At 41.2% G+C, this 18358-nt stretch overlaps 2 protein-coding genes across 3 annotated transcripts; both read right to left on the reverse strand.

The window, feature by feature from the left end:
* Nucleotides 1-1247: 1247 nt before the first annotated feature.
* On the reverse strand, nucleotides 1248-3798 carry LOC108930648 (integumentary mucin C.1-like). The gene is made up of 6 exons (XM_018746013.1): nucleotides 3471-3798; nucleotides 2894-3025; nucleotides 2580-2681; nucleotides 2356-2484; nucleotides 1770-1864; nucleotides 1248-1336 (listed from the first exon to the last, which is right to left on the reverse strand). Exons 1-6 carry the CDS (start codon nucleotides 3787-3789, stop codon nucleotides 1250-1252), a joined length of 864 nt encoding a protein of 287 aa, XP_018601529.1. The 5' UTR covers nucleotides 3790-3798; the 3' UTR covers nucleotides 1248-1249.
* Nucleotides 3799-5747: 1949 nt separating this feature from the next.
* On the reverse strand, nucleotides 5748-12706 carry LOC108930647 (E3 ubiquitin-protein ligase RNF14-like). Of its 2 annotated transcripts, XM_018746012.1 has the most exons (7): nucleotides 12272-12705; nucleotides 11356-11524; nucleotides 11093-11223; nucleotides 9183-9656; nucleotides 8228-8510; nucleotides 7219-7391; nucleotides 5748-6698 (listed from the first exon to the last, which is right to left on the reverse strand). In XM_018746012.1, the coding sequence occupies exons 2-7, from the start codon at nucleotides 11504-11506 to the stop codon at nucleotides 6597-6599; spliced, it is 1314 nt and encodes a 437-aa protein (XP_018601528.1). In that variant the 5' UTR covers nucleotides 11507-11524; nucleotides 12272-12705; the 3' UTR covers nucleotides 5748-6596. The 2 variants fall into 2 exon arrangements, with proteins under 2 accessions (XP_018601528.1, XP_018601527.1); XM_018746011.1 differs by lacking the exon at nucleotides 5748-6698 and having other exon boundaries at nucleotides 7073-7391; nucleotides 12272-12706.
* Between the last annotated feature and the right edge of the window lie 5652 nt (nucleotides 12707-18358).

Here is an 18358-nt window from a genome sequence, read left to right on the forward strand (position 1 = left end):
ATAGATAAGGCACCTGACTCTAGAGCTGGGGAGTGGGGGGTTCAAGTCCCACCTTGGCTGAAAAGGTTCCATTATGTAGTGGTTAGTGCTTTAGGTCACCAGGAGTGTGGTGATTCAAGCTGCTGCTTTTGGATCTGAAAGTGGCTGGTTTGAATCTCATGGACTGTCATAGTGCCCTTGAGCAAGGTACATACCCTGAATTGCTCTGGTAAAATTACTCAGCGCTGCAAAATGGATAAAAAATTGTCAGTTACTTCAGAGAAAAATATAAAATAAATGTAAATCTTGAGTAGGGGGGCGTGGTGGTGTGGTGTGGTGGTGTGGTGAGTTGTACTGGGTTGTACTGGGTCCTGCTCTGTGGTGGGTCTGGGGTTCGAGCCCTGCTTGGAGTGCCTTGTGACAGACTGGCATCCTGTCCTGGGTGTGTTCCCTCCCCCTCCAGCCTTATGCCTGCTGTTGCTGGGTTAGGCTCTGGCTCCTTGCAACCCTGTATGGGATAAGCAGTTCAGAAAGTGTGCGTGTGGGTAAATCTTGAGATACAGCCACCAGGTGAAGGTCTGATGTTGGTGTGTCACAAAGGTCACCTGTGGTGCTATAGGACCCTCTTGTGCCAGAATACCCTGGTAGAAGTGTTTAAACTGCATATGTCATGGATGTGCTCATTTACAGAACTGAGCAATTTATAGTGATGCAATTTAGGTTAAGTGCCTCAATTAATTATACCACAGCACTAAGTGAGACTGAAACCTTCAACAACTGAACCCAGAAACAACAACTCTAAATACTACACTATTAGCTGCCCCTGCTGCAAGCCATAAGGATCTGGATGTGTGATGAATTTTGGCTGCTAATGGTGCATGCGTGTGCGCACGTGTGTGTGTCTGCGTAATGCACTACTGTGTATGTACTGCAGTGCCAAATTTGAAAACTGGCAAGTTTGGATTAGACAATTTTTTTATTACCATATACTTTCTGTTTGTACAAATACATGTGCGTATGCACATTTGTTAACTATTGGCAGGAAACATGTGAGTTTACTGTAATGAACTTATGAAACAGCCATATGAAGACTTTTTTTATATACTTTATTTTTATTTTTATGTACTTTCATTTTACATGACAAAGTAATTTTTTCTGGAACGTTCATTAATATTAGAAGACGTGACTTCCAGAAGTATTGGTTACGAATACTAATTCATCTAGATTAACGCAAACACCAGTAAAGCACCTTCCACTTTCCACCGTGGATTCAAGTTTTCAGTCTGATCTTGATGATGCTCAAAGAACTGAACTTACTGTATGTACTCTGTAAGTACAGCTGGAGTTGAGCTGTGGCCTGGTGGAAAAGCAGAAATCTCAGTCACACAGTGTTCATAAGTTTATCAATTCACATTCCTCACTTACAGTCCATAGGAGAGAAAGTAGTTGCATGGTTATTATTATATTATTATTATTGTTGTTGTTGTAGTAATAATAATAATAATAATAATAATAATAATAAGAAGAAGAAGAAGAAGAAGAAGAATCAGCTGCTCACATTATATCCCAGCAGCACCAGGAAATGCCCTCATTCATACAAGGGTTATTCCCCATGGTTTTATGTTCCTTACGTCTGAAATATGCGTACATTCCACCAATTGCTTCCTTGTGAATGCTGCTTGCGCGCACACACACGTATACACACACACACACACACACACACACACACACACACACACACACACACACACACACACACACACACACACAAATTAAAGGGACAGGCTCACATTCTGGAGTGTTGCCTGCACATATGAGTCAGTCACATAGGATGGGGCGTTGACAGATACAAGCAAGTTGGCAAAAACAGATTGAACAGGTCGGGCTGGAGAAGAAAAACAAAGGTGACAATGTGTAAAATTATTTTTCTGCATAATAAGAATAATAATAATAATATAGTTTTTCACAACATACAAATCACAAAAAATTGAAACTTTTTATTAAAATTGTTAAAATATGGAGTCTTTATGGGTTGGCATCAGTTTTATTCTCAATTTATGTTACTGGAATCCAAAACTTTTAATGTATTAGACTTTATTTTTATTATTATTAAGAGATTGTTTAACTAAAATCCAAAAAACACTCACAGTATTTGGCTGTTTCATACAGCTGGGTATTTTGAACACACCTAATTCAAATCCTAGGCCATAGCCTTAATTCCGTGGGCATTCCTAAGCGCCATATAACATCTATACAATACTAATATGTCAAAACTAATGTTATAGATCATATGCTTCAGGTGAAATTATTCTAATGGATTTTTTATTAGACATTATATGATGAGCTGGCAATGAGAAGGGGCTGGTAGACTCTTACCTAGGCAGGTACTGCTGTAGTCAGGGCAACAGTCTCCTATATTCACACACGCCTCGTCACAGAAACACCCCTGAAAGCAGCTCAAGTTGGTCCCAGCACAACACATGGCACCTGGAGATGCACAGCTCCCTGGGAGAAGAAACACAAAACAATGTACAACACTGAGACATATTCCACAGTATGATAGTGTCACATTTATGATAAGGATGCTGGCAGTGTCACACCTGAGAAAGAGAAGATGGGAAACGTGGAGCCAGTGTTGTTCACGCTGGTCATGTTGTTCATGCTGGTCTGGTTCTGTGATTGAGAGGTTCCACTTGGGAAGCCTACATGGGTACACAGCATACAGACACTGTCAAGGGTGACTGGCAGCTGCTGTACAGGGAACACAAACTTCTCCATGAAAATGCTCAAGCTGAATTCTCATGAAAGGAACTCCTGCAGGAACCTACATTTAAATGACTAAATGCTGAGCTCTGTGGAGCTGCCATTAAGGACATAAAACAATGTAAATGTGATTAGAGTGTTCATACAGTACCTGTCACACAGGTAGAATTGAAATCAGAGCAACAGTCCCTGAATCTCAGACAGGCAACATCACAGAAGCATCCTCTGTTACAGATGTTATTCTGCCTCAGACAGCACAAGGGGGGATCTGCAGAACATCTCCCTGGAAAACACAGCACAAGTCAACACTAAACTAAACTAAACACTGGCATTTGACCAAAGAACCTCAAATTGTAAAGCATGGTGGTGGAAGTGTTATGATTTGGGGCTCCTGTGAAACAGAATTTAAAAGAGTTTAAAACCAATGTCAACAACCACTTGTCCCAAGCAGGGTTGTGGCAAGACAGAGCCTATCCCAGAGCCACAGGGATACACCCTGGATGAGACACCACTCCATTGCAAGGGAGCCCAAACAGGACTCAAGTCCCAGACCCACCACACAGCACTGCCAAACCCACTGCGCCACCACACCAGCCAAGCTCAAAGCCTAATGTTTTAAACTGCAACTTGACAGTTTTTAACCTTCACATTTTACAGTATTACGGTAATATATACAGTAATATATACTGATATATCTGTGGTTGTCATTGATTTTGTTGTGGTTGTACCTGTTGCCTGTGTGGTTTGACTTGGCACCTGAGTAGCTGTAGCTGGTCCTTGTGTGGTCATAATTGGTTCCAGTATTGTTGTATTGGGCGCCACAGGTGTCTGTGTGGTCGTAGTCAGTTGCGGTGTAGTTGTAGTTGGTTCTGGCGTGGTTGTAGTCGGTTCTGGTGTAGTCATAGTCAGCTCCGGTGTAGTTGGTTCCTGTGTGGTCGTAGTCAGTTCCAGTGTGGTTCTAGATGGCTCTTGCATGGTAGTTTCATTCTGTCCTTCCACAGTCCACAAGAACAAAAGGAGGACAGTGAGCCTGGTCAAGCTGTCCATGACGATGACTGACTCTCAGTGCAGCAGCAAAGGTCTCATCAGATCTTATATTAAGCCTGACAGGTTCTACTCCACCCTTCCTGGAGGAACCTGTGCTGCTCTATGGTGATTGGTGCACCTCAGCAAAAGCCCACCCCTTCTCTAGGTCTTAGGTCTGGTTGTTGAACAAATGGTGGCAACTGGTGAACAATTTATAAAACCAAAGAAGGCAGTGATAACAACAGTAATAAGAAGGATCTAGGATCAGTAGTTTGAATGCACTCAGATTCATGGATACATATATTTATGGGTTTATGGAAAGTGATTAATTTTGCTGATTTATATACTTTAATGTTTACTGACATAAGTAAAAACTCTTTGCCTAAGGGTGAGCAATAGAGACTGAAGGCAGACAATAGACAATAGACAATAAAAAAGAACTCATATGTTCAGTCACATTCTCAAACTTTGGAAAGCACACCTGAGCATTCCACCACAGCATTACAACAAAACATTTTTCAAGAAAAATCTTCTTCTTCAGAACCGCTTGTCCTATACGGGGTTGCGGGGAGCCAGAGCCTACCCAGCAACACAGGGCGTAAGGCCAGAGGGGGAGGGGACACACCCAGGACGGGACGCCAGTCCGTCGCAAGGCACCCCAAGCGGGACTTGAACCCCAGACCTACTGGAGAGCAGGACCTGGTCCAACCCACTGCGCCACCACGACCCCCTTTTCAAGAAAAATATAATATGAAAATGATTTGATAACATGTGTTATGTTAGATATAGTTGGTTACTGTACTTAGATGTTAGTTTCTTGCTGCAGAATATATTTCTGAGCACATTTGGCAAATGATGTGAAATGTTTAACAGTACAAACAGGGAAGATTAAAGTTCACATTCCACACATTCTTAAAAAGAACGAGTTAACCAGTTACCTTTTTGGTCAGTGTAAATACAGTATGTTTATTTTTCCCTGATTTATTACAGTACAGTGAGATAGTGCAGCAAGCAATTCGTGCTGGTGCCTCACACATCCTGGTGTATGGACTTCAGATGAACATAATACATTTATGTGGGGTTTTTGCAGAACCTAAATTAACATATAAAGAAATTTCTGCATTTCTAAGCTTTTGTTAATAGTGCCTTAGTGGTAAAAGTGACTGGATTTACAAACAAATTGAGTTAAGAACAAACTTCCAGTGTTCCTGAGGGGCCCGTGTATTGTTTATGGCTAAGTATTTTTATGTCTTTGGGCATGCAACACAGTCAATGATACTGAAATAAATTCTGATATGATTTATTCTGGAAATCAAAGTCAAACATAACCCTTTTGTGCACAAATCCTTTTGAGTACAACAAAAAGCTACATTTTCGGGGCAAAAAATGCAGATATGCTTCAGTGACCTTTCCTTGCTTCTGCAGAATGACCGGCATTGTCGAAATGCCCTTAGCGCATATGCCACCTCTGAGTGTTACTGGAACATGCAGGCACTGGACAATCGACACTATCCTATTTTCAATAGAACCATCAGAGAAAGTCTGTTGTATCAGTTCTGTAAACTAAAACATTTAGGAGTGCTATCTTAATGTTGGTGCTGGGTTACCCAGTGACAACAAGGAACCGACCGTTTGACAACAAAGGATAGCTTGGTGGCAGCTGAAAATGCAGCCGATACCTGGGGAGGCCGGAAATGAGTCAGCGAGGGTCGGCAGCCTGATTTGCATGTTGAGTGCGGAAGGAACTGAAGGCTACAATGAGATCACATAAGATAGACCTCCATGGTACATTGCAAGAATTTTGGTGACTTATGTACTGTATCTTTATGACTGTACTTTATCTTTACTGTATCTTAATACATACCGTATGTACATTCTGAGTTATGTACTGTATGGCACTTTCCATGAAATGTACGTCGCTTTGGAGAAAATCATCTGCTAAAAGAATAAAGGTAAAATGTAATGTAAAGTATCTCCGTTTATTAAAATGTTTGCATTCAGGGTTGTGATATGAAAAAAAACATAATACTAAAACAAAAGTTCAAGTATTAATTTTGCAAACTTACAGACCATTTTGTGTCATTTAATGCTGTGAATATAACGTTCATGTTTTAATGTTATGCTTCAACACTATATTTGTAGACTAATCCCAAATCACATGCAATCACATACTAGCTGTGATTAGACTAGAATTTTTCACCTCACAAAGTTTTCGAACTCCAAATTAAAGTTAAATTGTTTTGTTTTTTTAAAAATATGTAAAAGCACAATTATGAGCATCAAAATTCTGTTTTGAATCTGCAGAACATCAACTCTCGGCAGTCATCCTAATGACAGTCATCTTTTTCTCTAAGACCAGCAGGTTTCAGGACAGTGTTTGCAACACAATAATTTAACAAAATAAAAACAGCAAAGATTACTTTCAGGAATGACAAAAGACCCAAGTAATCTTATGCCTGAGAAGTTTATAATTACTTGGTGTCTCACCAACAGTCTTTGGCAAGGGTAGCATTGAGATAAAGAACGTTGGGTGCACTGATTTCTCACATGGCAAAGTCTAATACGTGGAAAAGCAGTTCTGGTGAAAGGTTTTGATGTTTTTGCACTCATGCAAGATGCAGCACTGATGGGAACACTGCTCTTCATTGCAGTTCCTTTTTTTGAACGGTCCAACCAAAAATGAGAGCTTGCAAAGTTCAGACATGCTAAAAATGCAGAAACGGGACTGGTCATTCCCTGGCTGTGACCACTATGACCATTGCACTGTGACCCAGCGATGTGACCCGTCGCACTATGGTTTACAGTGTGCATGTTCTGAGACAGGGCTCCTACTTGCAGCAGGATTGTCGATTATGGAGTACAGTTAGGCAGTTCCAGCAAAATGTGCTGGAGCAGGAGATGCAGGTCATTCTGTTACAACCGTAATTTTTCTGCAAAAAAAAAAAAAAAAAAAAAAAAAAAAAAAAAGGCACAGCGGTCAGAGTTTCAGCTATCTAACCAGGAGGTGCTGATCTAACCCTGAGGAAAGAATTCAGTGATGGAGAGTACTTTGCCAGTAAATATTCAATTCTTCCAACAGAAAAGTACAAATATGCTAATTGTAAATCACTATTTTTTTTTTTTTTTTTTTTTTTTATAAATAAAACACAACTTTCTTGAAATTGGATGGTTCAAAGCATATTTCTCAATACGTAGACTAAATGAAAAAAATTTTAGATGACTTAACATGCAACTGAATGGTATTTTCTTTCAAATACACAGCTTTATTCACCATATCTTCTCTATTCTTGGAAATAGTATATTTTATATTTCATTTAAAAAAAAGTAACGCACCTTTGTTCACATGACAATGTCAACGTAAACAGATGGAGACAGGTGGAACTTGAACCCATCACCCTGGTGCTCTGAACTCAGTGCTCCAACCACAATGTTGACAATACTGTCTCTCACCTGTATGTGAGCCTTGCAAACTGGACAATCTTTACTGTTCTCGCCTATCCAGACACTGCTGAGGTGGTCTGAGATCGTCATTTCAAATATCCCCTTTCCGTAGCGTTTCTCCAGGACCTTCTTGCGCTCTTTGCTGCCTGTGGCATAATCCTCCCACAAGGCCTGGAGCCCCTCTGCAGTCAGAGACATAGGAGAACAGTGAGTCCTTCCGCAGATGCTGCATGTCCTGGACGGAGGGGCTGGGGGCTGAAAGAACGCTGCTGGTCTGAAGGGATTTCACTAGTGAAATAAGCATAGACTTTCTCTGGCAACCAGTATCCCCACACCTGTGGGACTCAAACTTGTACACCCAAAAATGAGGACCGCTGGACTGACGGTTCATTGACCAAACTAGTGAAGAAGTTGAGAGAATGACATGAAGACAGAAATGTCTTGTCAGACTAGCTGAAGGAGTCCTTCCCTCTAGCTGTCTGGGGAAAGTCTAGAAATTGGTGGGCTGCAAACCCTTTATACCGACATTCATGAAATTTATGCTGCCTGGTTTCAGTCTCAAACTCAGCGACACACAAACATTGGCTGAAGCCGCTTGCCCCGAGTGGGGTCGCGGTGAGCCAGGGCCTAACTCAGCAACACAGGGCGTGAGGCTGGAGGGGGAAGGGGACACACCAAGGACAGGACGCCAGTCTGTCACAAGGCACCCCAAGCGGGACTCGAGCCCCAGACCCAGCAGAGAGTGGGACCTGGCCAAGCCCGTTACCCCAATTGCCCCCCCCACCCGAGTCACAAATTGCCAGGTCAAAATTATGATTACGCTTGTTAGATAAGGACCTTTTGAATGATGTACTTATTTACACTGCAGGTACACTGATATTTAGAAATTCTCTGATCACTTTACTATTGTGGGGGAAAAAAAACAAAAAACCTCGACATCTAACATGCAAAAGACAAGGAACGAGTGGGATGGGAGGAGATAAATTAATGACACTGAAAGTGTCACAGCTCTTTTTACCGCCTTTCTGAGGAGTCTGCACGTATGCGCCGTCCTCGGTGCCTTCTATTTGCGGTATGTTGCTTCTGCAGCCGGATGTCCCGTGATAGCCCCTTCTACAGAGGGGGCAGAAGGCGTAGGCACAGACAGGGCACAGGGCCACCTTGCCCTCGTGCTCCAGGAGCACGGGTGCAGCACAGGTCTGTCGTGGGCAGTATGTGATGTCAGTCATCTTGTCCAGGCTAGACTGGAGCAGCAAGCGGTCGTAGCGCAGGAACAGCTCCTCGCTCAACAGCTGCTTCACCTGCAGGAACAGCATAGTGACTAAAGAACCGGCTTTTAACTGAAAAAGGCACATCACAAGTGTGGTTAACGCATTTCTGAACAAAACTTAAAGCTCCTGTTCATGACGACAAACACTTAATTTCAACAGATTTTACCAAAATAATTATAAAATGCTATTCTGCATCTCGTGGCACCACAGCGAGGCTAATCAAAGTAGTTTGGGACGAAAAAAAATGACAAGCCAGTTATTTAAAAGCTTTTTGTACTTTGAAATAAGATTAATGCTCACTACTAGTCAATAAATGCTGGTTAGTAGTTATCTTCATAGTACATCAGATTACTAGTTTTGTAGCCTTCTTGACTTCTTGAAAAGCCAAAGCTGTTCAGATTAGAAGGGGCTACAAATCTGAATAGTTTGTACAGCGAATAACACTATTTTATTATACATACTCATTTTGTAAAGCAGCAGATCTCTGTCACTCTATGGTAGGACACAGCATGTAATGTGTTGACTTTAGCTTCAGCTCAATATGTCCTTCTGGCTTCTCACATGGTAGTGAGATATAAAGTACCGATGCAGGAAAAGCGTGGTCACTAGGCATTGAGAGCGGTCTGCAACCATCTGAAGTGCTTTCTGGATGGAGATGAAAATGTAGAAAAGTTCCTCAGACTCTTTCTGTGATTAAATTACCTGGGAGGGTGTGACTGTAGCAGAGCACTTATGATGGGGGCACTGGAGATCCCTAACCTGGCCGTCTCTGATCCGTAAAGCTATGAACTCAGCCAGGCAGGCCCTGCAGTACACATGGTCGCAGTCCCGGAAACACATGCAGTCTGATCCAAGCTTCTCCGAGAAGCAGACGCCGCAAGAGAACACCTGGTTGTCAAAGGCTCTTTGTCTCTCGGCCTCGTCAAAGTCCAGGAGCTCAAGCAGGATGTCGGACATAGAACTGGCTTCTTGACCCAGCGGGTCTCCCTGGGCCAAATGCACCTTTTCAGCGCTGCAGTTCTCCTTAGTCTCATTATCTCCATAGACTTCCAGTGGGGACTGTATCTGGAGGAAGCTAAGAAGTTCCTCTTTGAGGAACTGGATCCAGGAGAAGAGGATCACGCTGCCTTGGCCTTCCTCCCACAAGTCTTTAAGGTGCTGCTGCAAACCTTCCAGCTGAATGATGCATGCATGCACAGAGAGAGACACACAGATGAGCAATATTTGGTGAATAAGGTGTGGGCTGATAACACTACATAATGTTCATTAGAAGTCACTTTGGAGAAAAGCATCTGCTAAGTGAAGGAATGTAATGTATTCACAACTAAAGTAGTTAAAAGTAAAATTCCTTTTAGATATTTATTACAGGGGGCGCGGTGGAGCAGCCAGCTTTGCCAGGTCCTGCTCTCTGGCGAATCTGGGGTTTGAGTCCTGCTTGGGGTGCCTTGCGATGGACTGGCATCCCATCCTGGGTATGTCCCCTCCTCCTCCACCCTTGCACCCTGTGTTGCTGGGTTAGGCTCTGGCTCGCTGCGACCCCACTCCGGACAAGCCATTTCAGACAGTGCGTGAGTGTGTGTGTTTATTACAATCACCTCTGCAATACCTGTCTAATATCTGCTTTATCTTACTGTATTTGTTATAAATCTGCTTCTTCCCATATCAGAAAGTCTTGGTAATAAAACTGATAAATTTTTCTGCTAATCTATATCAATATTTCAAAATTTTACACAACATGGGTCTTACCTGAGTTTAGTGTTGACTATTTTGAATGCATTTTCCCTTGTTGGTCTTACTTCAAATCTCTACGGCTGCCTGGCATCGGTTCTCATCCCACTCCTGACACCAATGTAGTGCTTCTGCCTTTCACCAAATTAATTCCTAATTGTGCAACTTCCAGTGTAGAAAGTGTGACAGGAAAATTACTGAAACACATAAAAACATGCCTTGTGGCATGATTCCGAAAGGTAGCTACTTATAGCTAATGCTTCTTCACTTGTACAGAGGGCAAATTATAAAATAGTGATAGCTGTCATTACAAACAATTGAAATAAATGTAAATTATAATGAGGGGGGTGCAGTGGCACAGCGGGTTGGACCACAGTCCTGCTCTCCGGTAGGTCTGGGGTTCGAGTCCCGCTTGGGGTGCCTTGCAACGGACTGGTGTCCCGTCCTGGGTGTGTTCCCTCCCCCTCCGGCCTTACGCCTTGTGTTACCGGGTAGGCTCCGGTTCCCCGCGACCCCGTATGGGACAAGCGGTTCTGAAAATGCGTGCGTGTAAATTATCATTTCATACTAAAATTAAATGCAAGTGATATGAAAAAATTTAATTGACCAGGCAAGTGTAATACAAATGGTATAAACATGGCAGTACCTTCCTTGTAAATTTACATACTCCAGCAGCATGGCAATAATTAATCCAAATGTTTTAATGTCAGAGACATTTTCTGTAGGATGTGGCTGTCAATGTTTTTCCCTTTCTCCACTACTACACTAGTATTTATTTCTTTAAAAGATGCCTTGATTCCTTTCTCTCTGTTTAATTCTCATTTTGTCTCTGTATTACTGGGACACATTTCTATTCAGCCATAAAAAAAAAAGAAAAAACCTACCTGGCTTGGTGAGAGCCATTTGCAGTTGAGTTTAAACACAGGTGAAGAGTTGGAAGGATAATCCACTGGGAGCTCAAAGTTCAAAACCAGGGGAGGCAGGAAGGACACAGCATATTCTCTATAAATATCTCCTGATAAAAATCAACCGGAAACATGAATATCAATGCATTCATTATCAATATTATTAAGTTTGAAAAATTCATTATAAAGCAGAATTGATCCAAGATGGTGAAAGTATAACATTTCTACTAATGTTGCCCCACCTGTTCTGATGGCCACTTTGAAGTCCTGAGGCAGCTCGACACACGCTCGAATTTCACCCCCAGATTTGGATCCAAACTTCTGGAATTCTTGGTAGTAAATACTAGCCAGAGCAAGAAGTTCATCCTCCTGTGCTTCCCTGTCATCTGTCATGGTCTGTGGAATAGACTTCTGCACCAGAGAGGACAGGTGAGGAGAGGAGAAGACAGGACACACAGACTGTGAGTGGAAACAATGATCTTAAAATCCCAGATGCGTTACTTAAATGTCGACACCATTTACAGTGCAATTTTACATTCACAGTACTGATTTTGAGACTCTTGCACCATATCCCAATGTCTCAGAGCCATGAGGTGTTTGGTAAGGAGTTCATTTCTGCAGTACCGCAGTAGGCAGGTGATGAAAGGTAGTGACCATGTTCACCTTCCGATATTCAAAACCGTCTATAAAAAGTGTGGATTCAATACACAGTATCAAACGATCTCTTCTTTCGTGTTTCCTTTTGTTTTGCTGTTTTTTTTTCTTTTTTTTTTTTTTTTTAAATCTTTTTGCTCTATTCAGTTCAGTTCTGTACTGTAGGCGCTAGTGTGTATCCTACTGTACTGTAACTGTGTGTTTCCACTGAGTGTTTCTTTCAAACTTCAGTTTCTGGGAGCGTTAAATTCCACTGTAAATTTTAAGACACACAAACACTCTGTTTTCATCATTAATAATTTAAAACGCCGCACGGCACGCACAACGCAGGGAACTTTCACTTTCGCCCGGCCTTAAGTTATATTACACCGGAGCGGCCGCGTTTCAGAGAATAACACTGTCTGGACTCAGTCCTTGCTGTTATGCGCTGCTTTTATTTACCGCAAGTAACACATCATGATGTGAACATGATCGTGTCAAAGGTTTGTTTTGAATCGTTCTTACCAGATGATCCGTGTGTCAGTTGGACCGTCGTCCTCCTCGCCTCCTCAGTCACAGCGGAGCTACACGACAGACTCACAGAGTGAGTGATAAAAAAAAAAAAATAAAAAAAAAAGTGCAAAGTCCGCAGCAGAGGAGGATCAGCTGAATATCTGTGGACTTTCACACCGCCTTTCCAAAGCTGATATATATGTAAGAAAGGAATAACCTGAAAGTATAATGGATGACCTGATGCAATAATCAGTAAAACGTGACGTAGGCAAAGTGACGCCCGAATTGTTTACCTTAGCAACGGAGGAAAACAGTCGCTTGTCATCGATTGAATGGACAGAACGAAACCATTAGAGCAGTTTTCCAACAATTATAAAAACTTAAAAGTGTTCTCAAGGATTCACCAATGCGAAGTAACAATGAATTTACTAGCTTAACGTAACTTGAGTAACTTTGTTCATAATCAGGTGTAAACATGGCATGTGGGTTTAACGTGACAACTCAAACTCCGCCCCCTCCACGGGTGACGTAATTACCGTAATGACCCATGTAGCATAGCCACAAAACACGTACCACCACAGCTCTGTTCCATGTGCTCAAATTACAGTATATTTAATATTAAAATAATAATAAAAAAATCAACTGAAAGTTAAAACAACCAGGCATCCAACTTGTTTAATTTCTCTCACACAATAAGTTAAACTGTTCTAATAAGACCCCCAGGAGCAAGCCACATCCGCTCACCATACTTGTAGTCATCATATTCCAACAAAACTAATGTATGCGGATGAAATGGTAAATACTCTGGCTTCTCTTGTTACAAAGGGCAAAGGTTCTAGTTCTCAAACACATTACCATTTTCCAGTTTATTTTTAAATGCATTTTCTTCACTCAGTTTTTTGGTTAGTTCTTGTTTGCAGCGGAGTGAACATGTCACATGTGTTGTGTTTATTTTGCCACATGATAGATGGCAGTAAAGTCAGCCTGAAGAAAAATGAATTTTGGGATTAGAATGAGGTATCTCACCTCCAGTGTTTACAGTTGTGGTTTAGTGTGTGTGGGTGCTGGAGTTCAATAACAAGAAGAGTAAATTATGCTGCACGTTAATGGGACAAATCAATCCACAATGAACGATGAACACCAGTTGCTGGAGACACCTTTGTTTTTTTTTTTTTACTTTCAAGAAATTTGCCATTTAAAAATGTTCTTTTTGAAGATCTCTAGGTATAGAGGCAAAATTATTAAAATTATCAAAATTTAAAAAAAGTATTAAAAGTATTTAACAAACAAGATTGTAGCTACATCTGAGTTTTTTTTTTTTTTTTTAACAGAACTTAACCAAACTTAGAATTTAGGGAATAACTCAAAGGATATGCGATTCTAAATGAAACTGTTATTGATTGATGTTGCCGGGTAGGCTCCGGCTCTCCGCGACCCTGTATGGGGCAAGTGGTTCAGAAAATGTGTGTGTGTGTGTGTGTGTGTGTGTGTGTGTGTGTGTGTGTGTTATTGATTGATTGATTGATTACTGTGGTAAAAGAGGCTTTCGATGTACAAATTTACAATTTGCAAAGAGACTTCCAGCCCCAAATTTGTTTGCGCTGAAGAGCCAGGGCATATTAATGGGTAAACATTTTCACACATAACATGCTCTATAGACGTGTATATATTTTGTTCAATGTTTTCACATTTGTAAAATGAGACAAATTATATATTATAGCACATCATTCATGGCAAACTGAAATCTTTGGTTTAATGAAATATCCCTCCAAACATTTAGCAATTTCAAATTATTCAATATTTGTAAAATGCAACAATAATAAAGCTCATTTACCTTGAAATGTTCAATGTTACCTACACAAAATATTAAGCTACAACTGGAATATGTGCCAATTCTTAAATAAGAGCAATAGAAGGAAATTTACATACAGCAAATCAAAAATGCAGTAATACACAGACTGAGAGTAAATTATGTGAAAATACTTCATCATCAGTTCATTTTCCGGACAACTCTAATAACTCTGAAAGTGTGATCTTTGCTGTATTTTCTTCTTAAGTAGGCTTGAGCACTTGAGATGAACTGTGTAGAAAAAAATACAGTTATGAACAAGGGAACACGTGAACAACATAAAGCTAAAGAATAGTTATTAAAGAATTTCTTTACGTAATCACTCGTCTACGTTCATAACACACAAATAAGGTATAACACGGTAAACTCACTGTTTCCAGATTACTCCATATCCATTCCCAGAGGATTTTAAAAGTCCTACATGACTTAAATCTACATATCATAGCCCATGTGATAAGTTGGTAAGTAGAAATTTCACTAAGTGAAATTCATTTTTTTTAAATTATTTTCAGTTTTTTGTTTTTCTTCAATTTTTTTTGTTTGTTTCTTTTAGTGGAATTCCACTAAAAGATTATTCATCTTACCTTTTGCAGTGCTTCCTCTACTTTTTTGTTCCCATTACTGGCTGGAGTCTGAACGAACACTTCCATCCTCATCAACTTAATATCTACCACCAAAAAAAAGCTTACTAAAGTTTGTCTGCAGATACACACACACACACTTTCAGAACCGCTTGTCCCATACAGGGTCGCAGGGGAACCGGAGCCTACCCAGCACACAGGGCATAAGGCCGGAGGGGGAGGGGACACACCCAGGACGGGACGCCAGTCCATCGCAAGGCACCCCAAGCAGGACTCAAACCCCAGACCCACCGGAGAGCAGGACTGTGGTCCAACCCACTGTGCCACCGCGCCCCCCTTGTCTGCAGATATGTTAATAATTATATCTTTATTTTGTGAAGGTTTTATTTTAAAATTTGATTTAAATCATAGATATGCTGTCTAGAATACCTTCAGATGGGACACTTCTAGTCATGCTGAGAGTGGTGGTGTCCTTGGAGATACTGTCCATGGAGTTGACTGCATTTGTTTCATGGCTGATGGTGTCTACATCTGAGCTGGGAGTGGAACCAAGAGTGTTTCCCTTTGGGTTATGAATAGTGATTATTTGTGCCATCTTCCTTGGGGAGAAAGTTGTGGTGGAGGATGTGAATGGAGTGCTGGTGGTAGTTATTGCTGATGTGGGTGGAGTAGTGATGGAGGCTCCCCCAGAGTATGGTGTGGAAATGGTGATGATTTCTAGCGGAGTGGGTTGAGGAGTGTTAGTGATTTTTGTTGATGTGGGTGAAGTAGTGGTGGTAGTTATTGCTGATGTGGGTGGATCAGAGATAGTGATTAAAGCTGTAGGTGGAATTGAGATTGTATGTATTCTGGGTGTAAGGGTGGTGATTTCTACAGATTTATTTGCATTGGTGGTAATAGGTACTATAAATGAATGAGTGGTGGAAGTTACTACGGATGATGGTGGGAAGGTGGTGGTTATTATTAGGGAAGCTGTAGATGTCCAAGTTACCATTGATGTGGTTGGTTCAGTAATGGTGGCAACGGTTTTTGTGGGAGGAATAGGCATAGTAGTTATAATTGTGAGTGAAGCTAAGTTGGTGGTTTCTATTGATGTAGGTTCATCAATAGTTGCAGTTATTGTTGTGGGTGAAGCTGAGATAGTGGTTTCTATTGATGTGGGTTCATCAGTGGTAGTAGTTACAATTGTTGTGGGTGAAGCTGAGGTGGAGGTTTCTAATGATGTGGGTGGATCAGTGGTTGTAGTTATTGTTGTAGGTGAAACTGAAGTGGTAGTTTGTATTGATGTGGGTTGACCAATGGTTGTAGTAATAATTGTTGTGGGTGAAGCTGAAATAGTGGTTTCTATTGAAGCTGGTTGATCTATGGTTGTAGTAATAATTTTTGTTGGTGAAGCTGAGGTGGTGGTTTCTATTGATCTGGGTTCATCAGTGGTTGTAGTTCGAATTGTTGTGGGTGAAGCTGACGTGGTGTTTTCTATTGATGTGGTTTCATCAGTGGTTTTGGGTGTAACTGTTGTGGATGAAGCTGAAGTGGTGGTTTCTATTGATGTGGGTTCATCATTGGTTGTAGGCAAAGCTGAGGTGGTGGTTTCTATTGATCTGGGTTCATCAGTGGTTGTAGTTCGAATTGTTGTGGGTGAAGCTGAAGTGGTGGTTTCTATTGATGTGGGTTCATCATTGGTTGTAGGCAAAGCTGAGGTGGTGGTTTCTATTGATGTGGGCTCATCAGTGGATGTAGTCGTTGTTAAAATTGTTGTGGGAGAAGCTGAGGTTGTAGTTTTTATTGATGTCGGTTGACCAATGGTTGTTGCAATAAGTTTTGTTGGTGAAGGTGAGGTGGTGGTTTCTATTGATGTTGATTCATCAGTGGTTGTAGTTGTAATTGTTGTAGGTGAAGATGAGGTGGTGGTTTCTGTTGATGCAGACTGATCAATGGATGTAATTGTTATTGTTGTGGGAGAAGCTGAGGTGGTGGTTTCTCTTGATGTGGGTTCATCAGTGGTAGTAGTTATTGTTGCTGTGGATGAAGCTGAGGTGATAGTTTCTATTGATGTGGTTTCATCATTGGTTTTGGTTGTAATTGTTGTGGGTGAAGCTGAGATGGTTGTCTCTACTGATGTGGTTTCATCATTGGTTGTGGGTGAAGGTGAGATAGTAGTTTCTATTGATTTGGGTTCATTAGTGGTTGTAGTTCTAATTGTTGTGGGTGAAGCTGAGGTGGTGGTTTCTATTGATGTTGATTCATCAGTGGTTGTGGTTACGGTTGTTGTGGATGAAGCTGAGGTAGTAGTTTCTATTGATGTGGGTTCATCAGTGGTTGTAGTTTCAATGGTTGTAGGCAAAGCTGAGATGGTGGTTTCTATTGATGTGGGTTCATCAGTGGTTTTAGTTACTATTGCTGTGGTTGAAGTTGAGGTGGTAGTTTCTATTGATGTGGTTTCATCAGTGGATTTGGTTGTAATTGTTGTGGATGAAGCTGAAGTGGTAGTTTTTATTGATGAGGATTGATCTATGGTTGTGGTTGTAATTGTGGGTAAAGCTGAGGTAGTGGTTTCTGTTAATGTGGTTTCATCAATGGTTGTGATTGTAATTGTTGTGGGTGAAGCTGAGATTGTGGTTTCTATTGATATTGGTTCATCGGTAGTTGTAGTTTCAATGGTTGTAGGCAAAGCTGAGATGGTGGTTTCTATTGATGTGTGTTCATCAGTGGTATTAGTTACTCTTGCTGTGGTTGAAGCTGAGGTGGTGGTTTCTATTGATGTGGTTTCATCAGTGGTTTTGTTTATAATTATTGTGGCTGAAGCTGAGGTGGTGGTTTCTATTGATATGGGATCATCAGTGGTAGTAGTTACTATTGCTGTGGATGAAGCTGAGGTGATGGTTTCTACTGATGTGGATTGATCTTTGCTTGTGGTTGTAATTGTGGGTAAAGCTGAGGTAGTGGTTTCTGTTAATGTGGTTTCATCAGTAGTTGTCATTGTAATTGTTGTGGGTGAAGCTGAGATAGTGGTTTCTATTGATGTAGGTTCATCAGTCGTTGTAGTTCTAATTGTTGTAGGTGAAGCTGAGGTGGTGGTTTCTATTGATGTGGTTTTATCAGTGATTTTGGTTGTAATTGTTGTGGATGAAGCTGAAGTGGTGGTTTCTACTGATATGCGTCCATTAAAGGTTGTAGTTGTTGTGGGTGAAGCTGAGATTGTGGTTTCGATTGACGTAGGTTCATCAGTGTTTGTAGTTCTAATTGTTGTGGGTGAAGCTAAAGTGGTGGTTTCTATTGATGTGGGTTCATTAAAGGTTGTAGTTACAATTGTTGTGGGTGAAGCTGAGGCTGTGGTTTTTATTGATGTGCGTCCATTAAAGGTTGTAGTTGTTGTGGGTAAAGCTGAGATTGTGGTTTCTATTGATGTAGGTTCATCAGTCGTTGTAGTTCTAATTGTTGTAGGTGAAGCTGAGGTGGTGGTTTCTATTGATGTGGTTTTATCAGTGATTTTGGTTGTAATTGTTGTGGATGAAGCTGAAGTGGTGGTTTCTACTGATATGCGTCCATTAAAGGTTGTAGTTGTTGTGGGTAAAGCTGAGGCTGTGGTTTCTGTTGATGTAGGTTCATCAGCGGTTGTAGTTCTAATTGTTGTGGGTGAAGCTGAGGTGGTAGTTTCTATTGATGTTA

Source organism: Scleropages formosus, chromosome 9, assembly GCF_900964775.1.
Source record: "Scleropages formosus chromosome 9, fSclFor1.1, whole genome shotgun sequence".
NCBI classification, from domain to species: Eukaryota; Metazoa; Chordata; class Actinopteri; order Osteoglossiformes; family Osteoglossidae; genus Scleropages; species Scleropages formosus.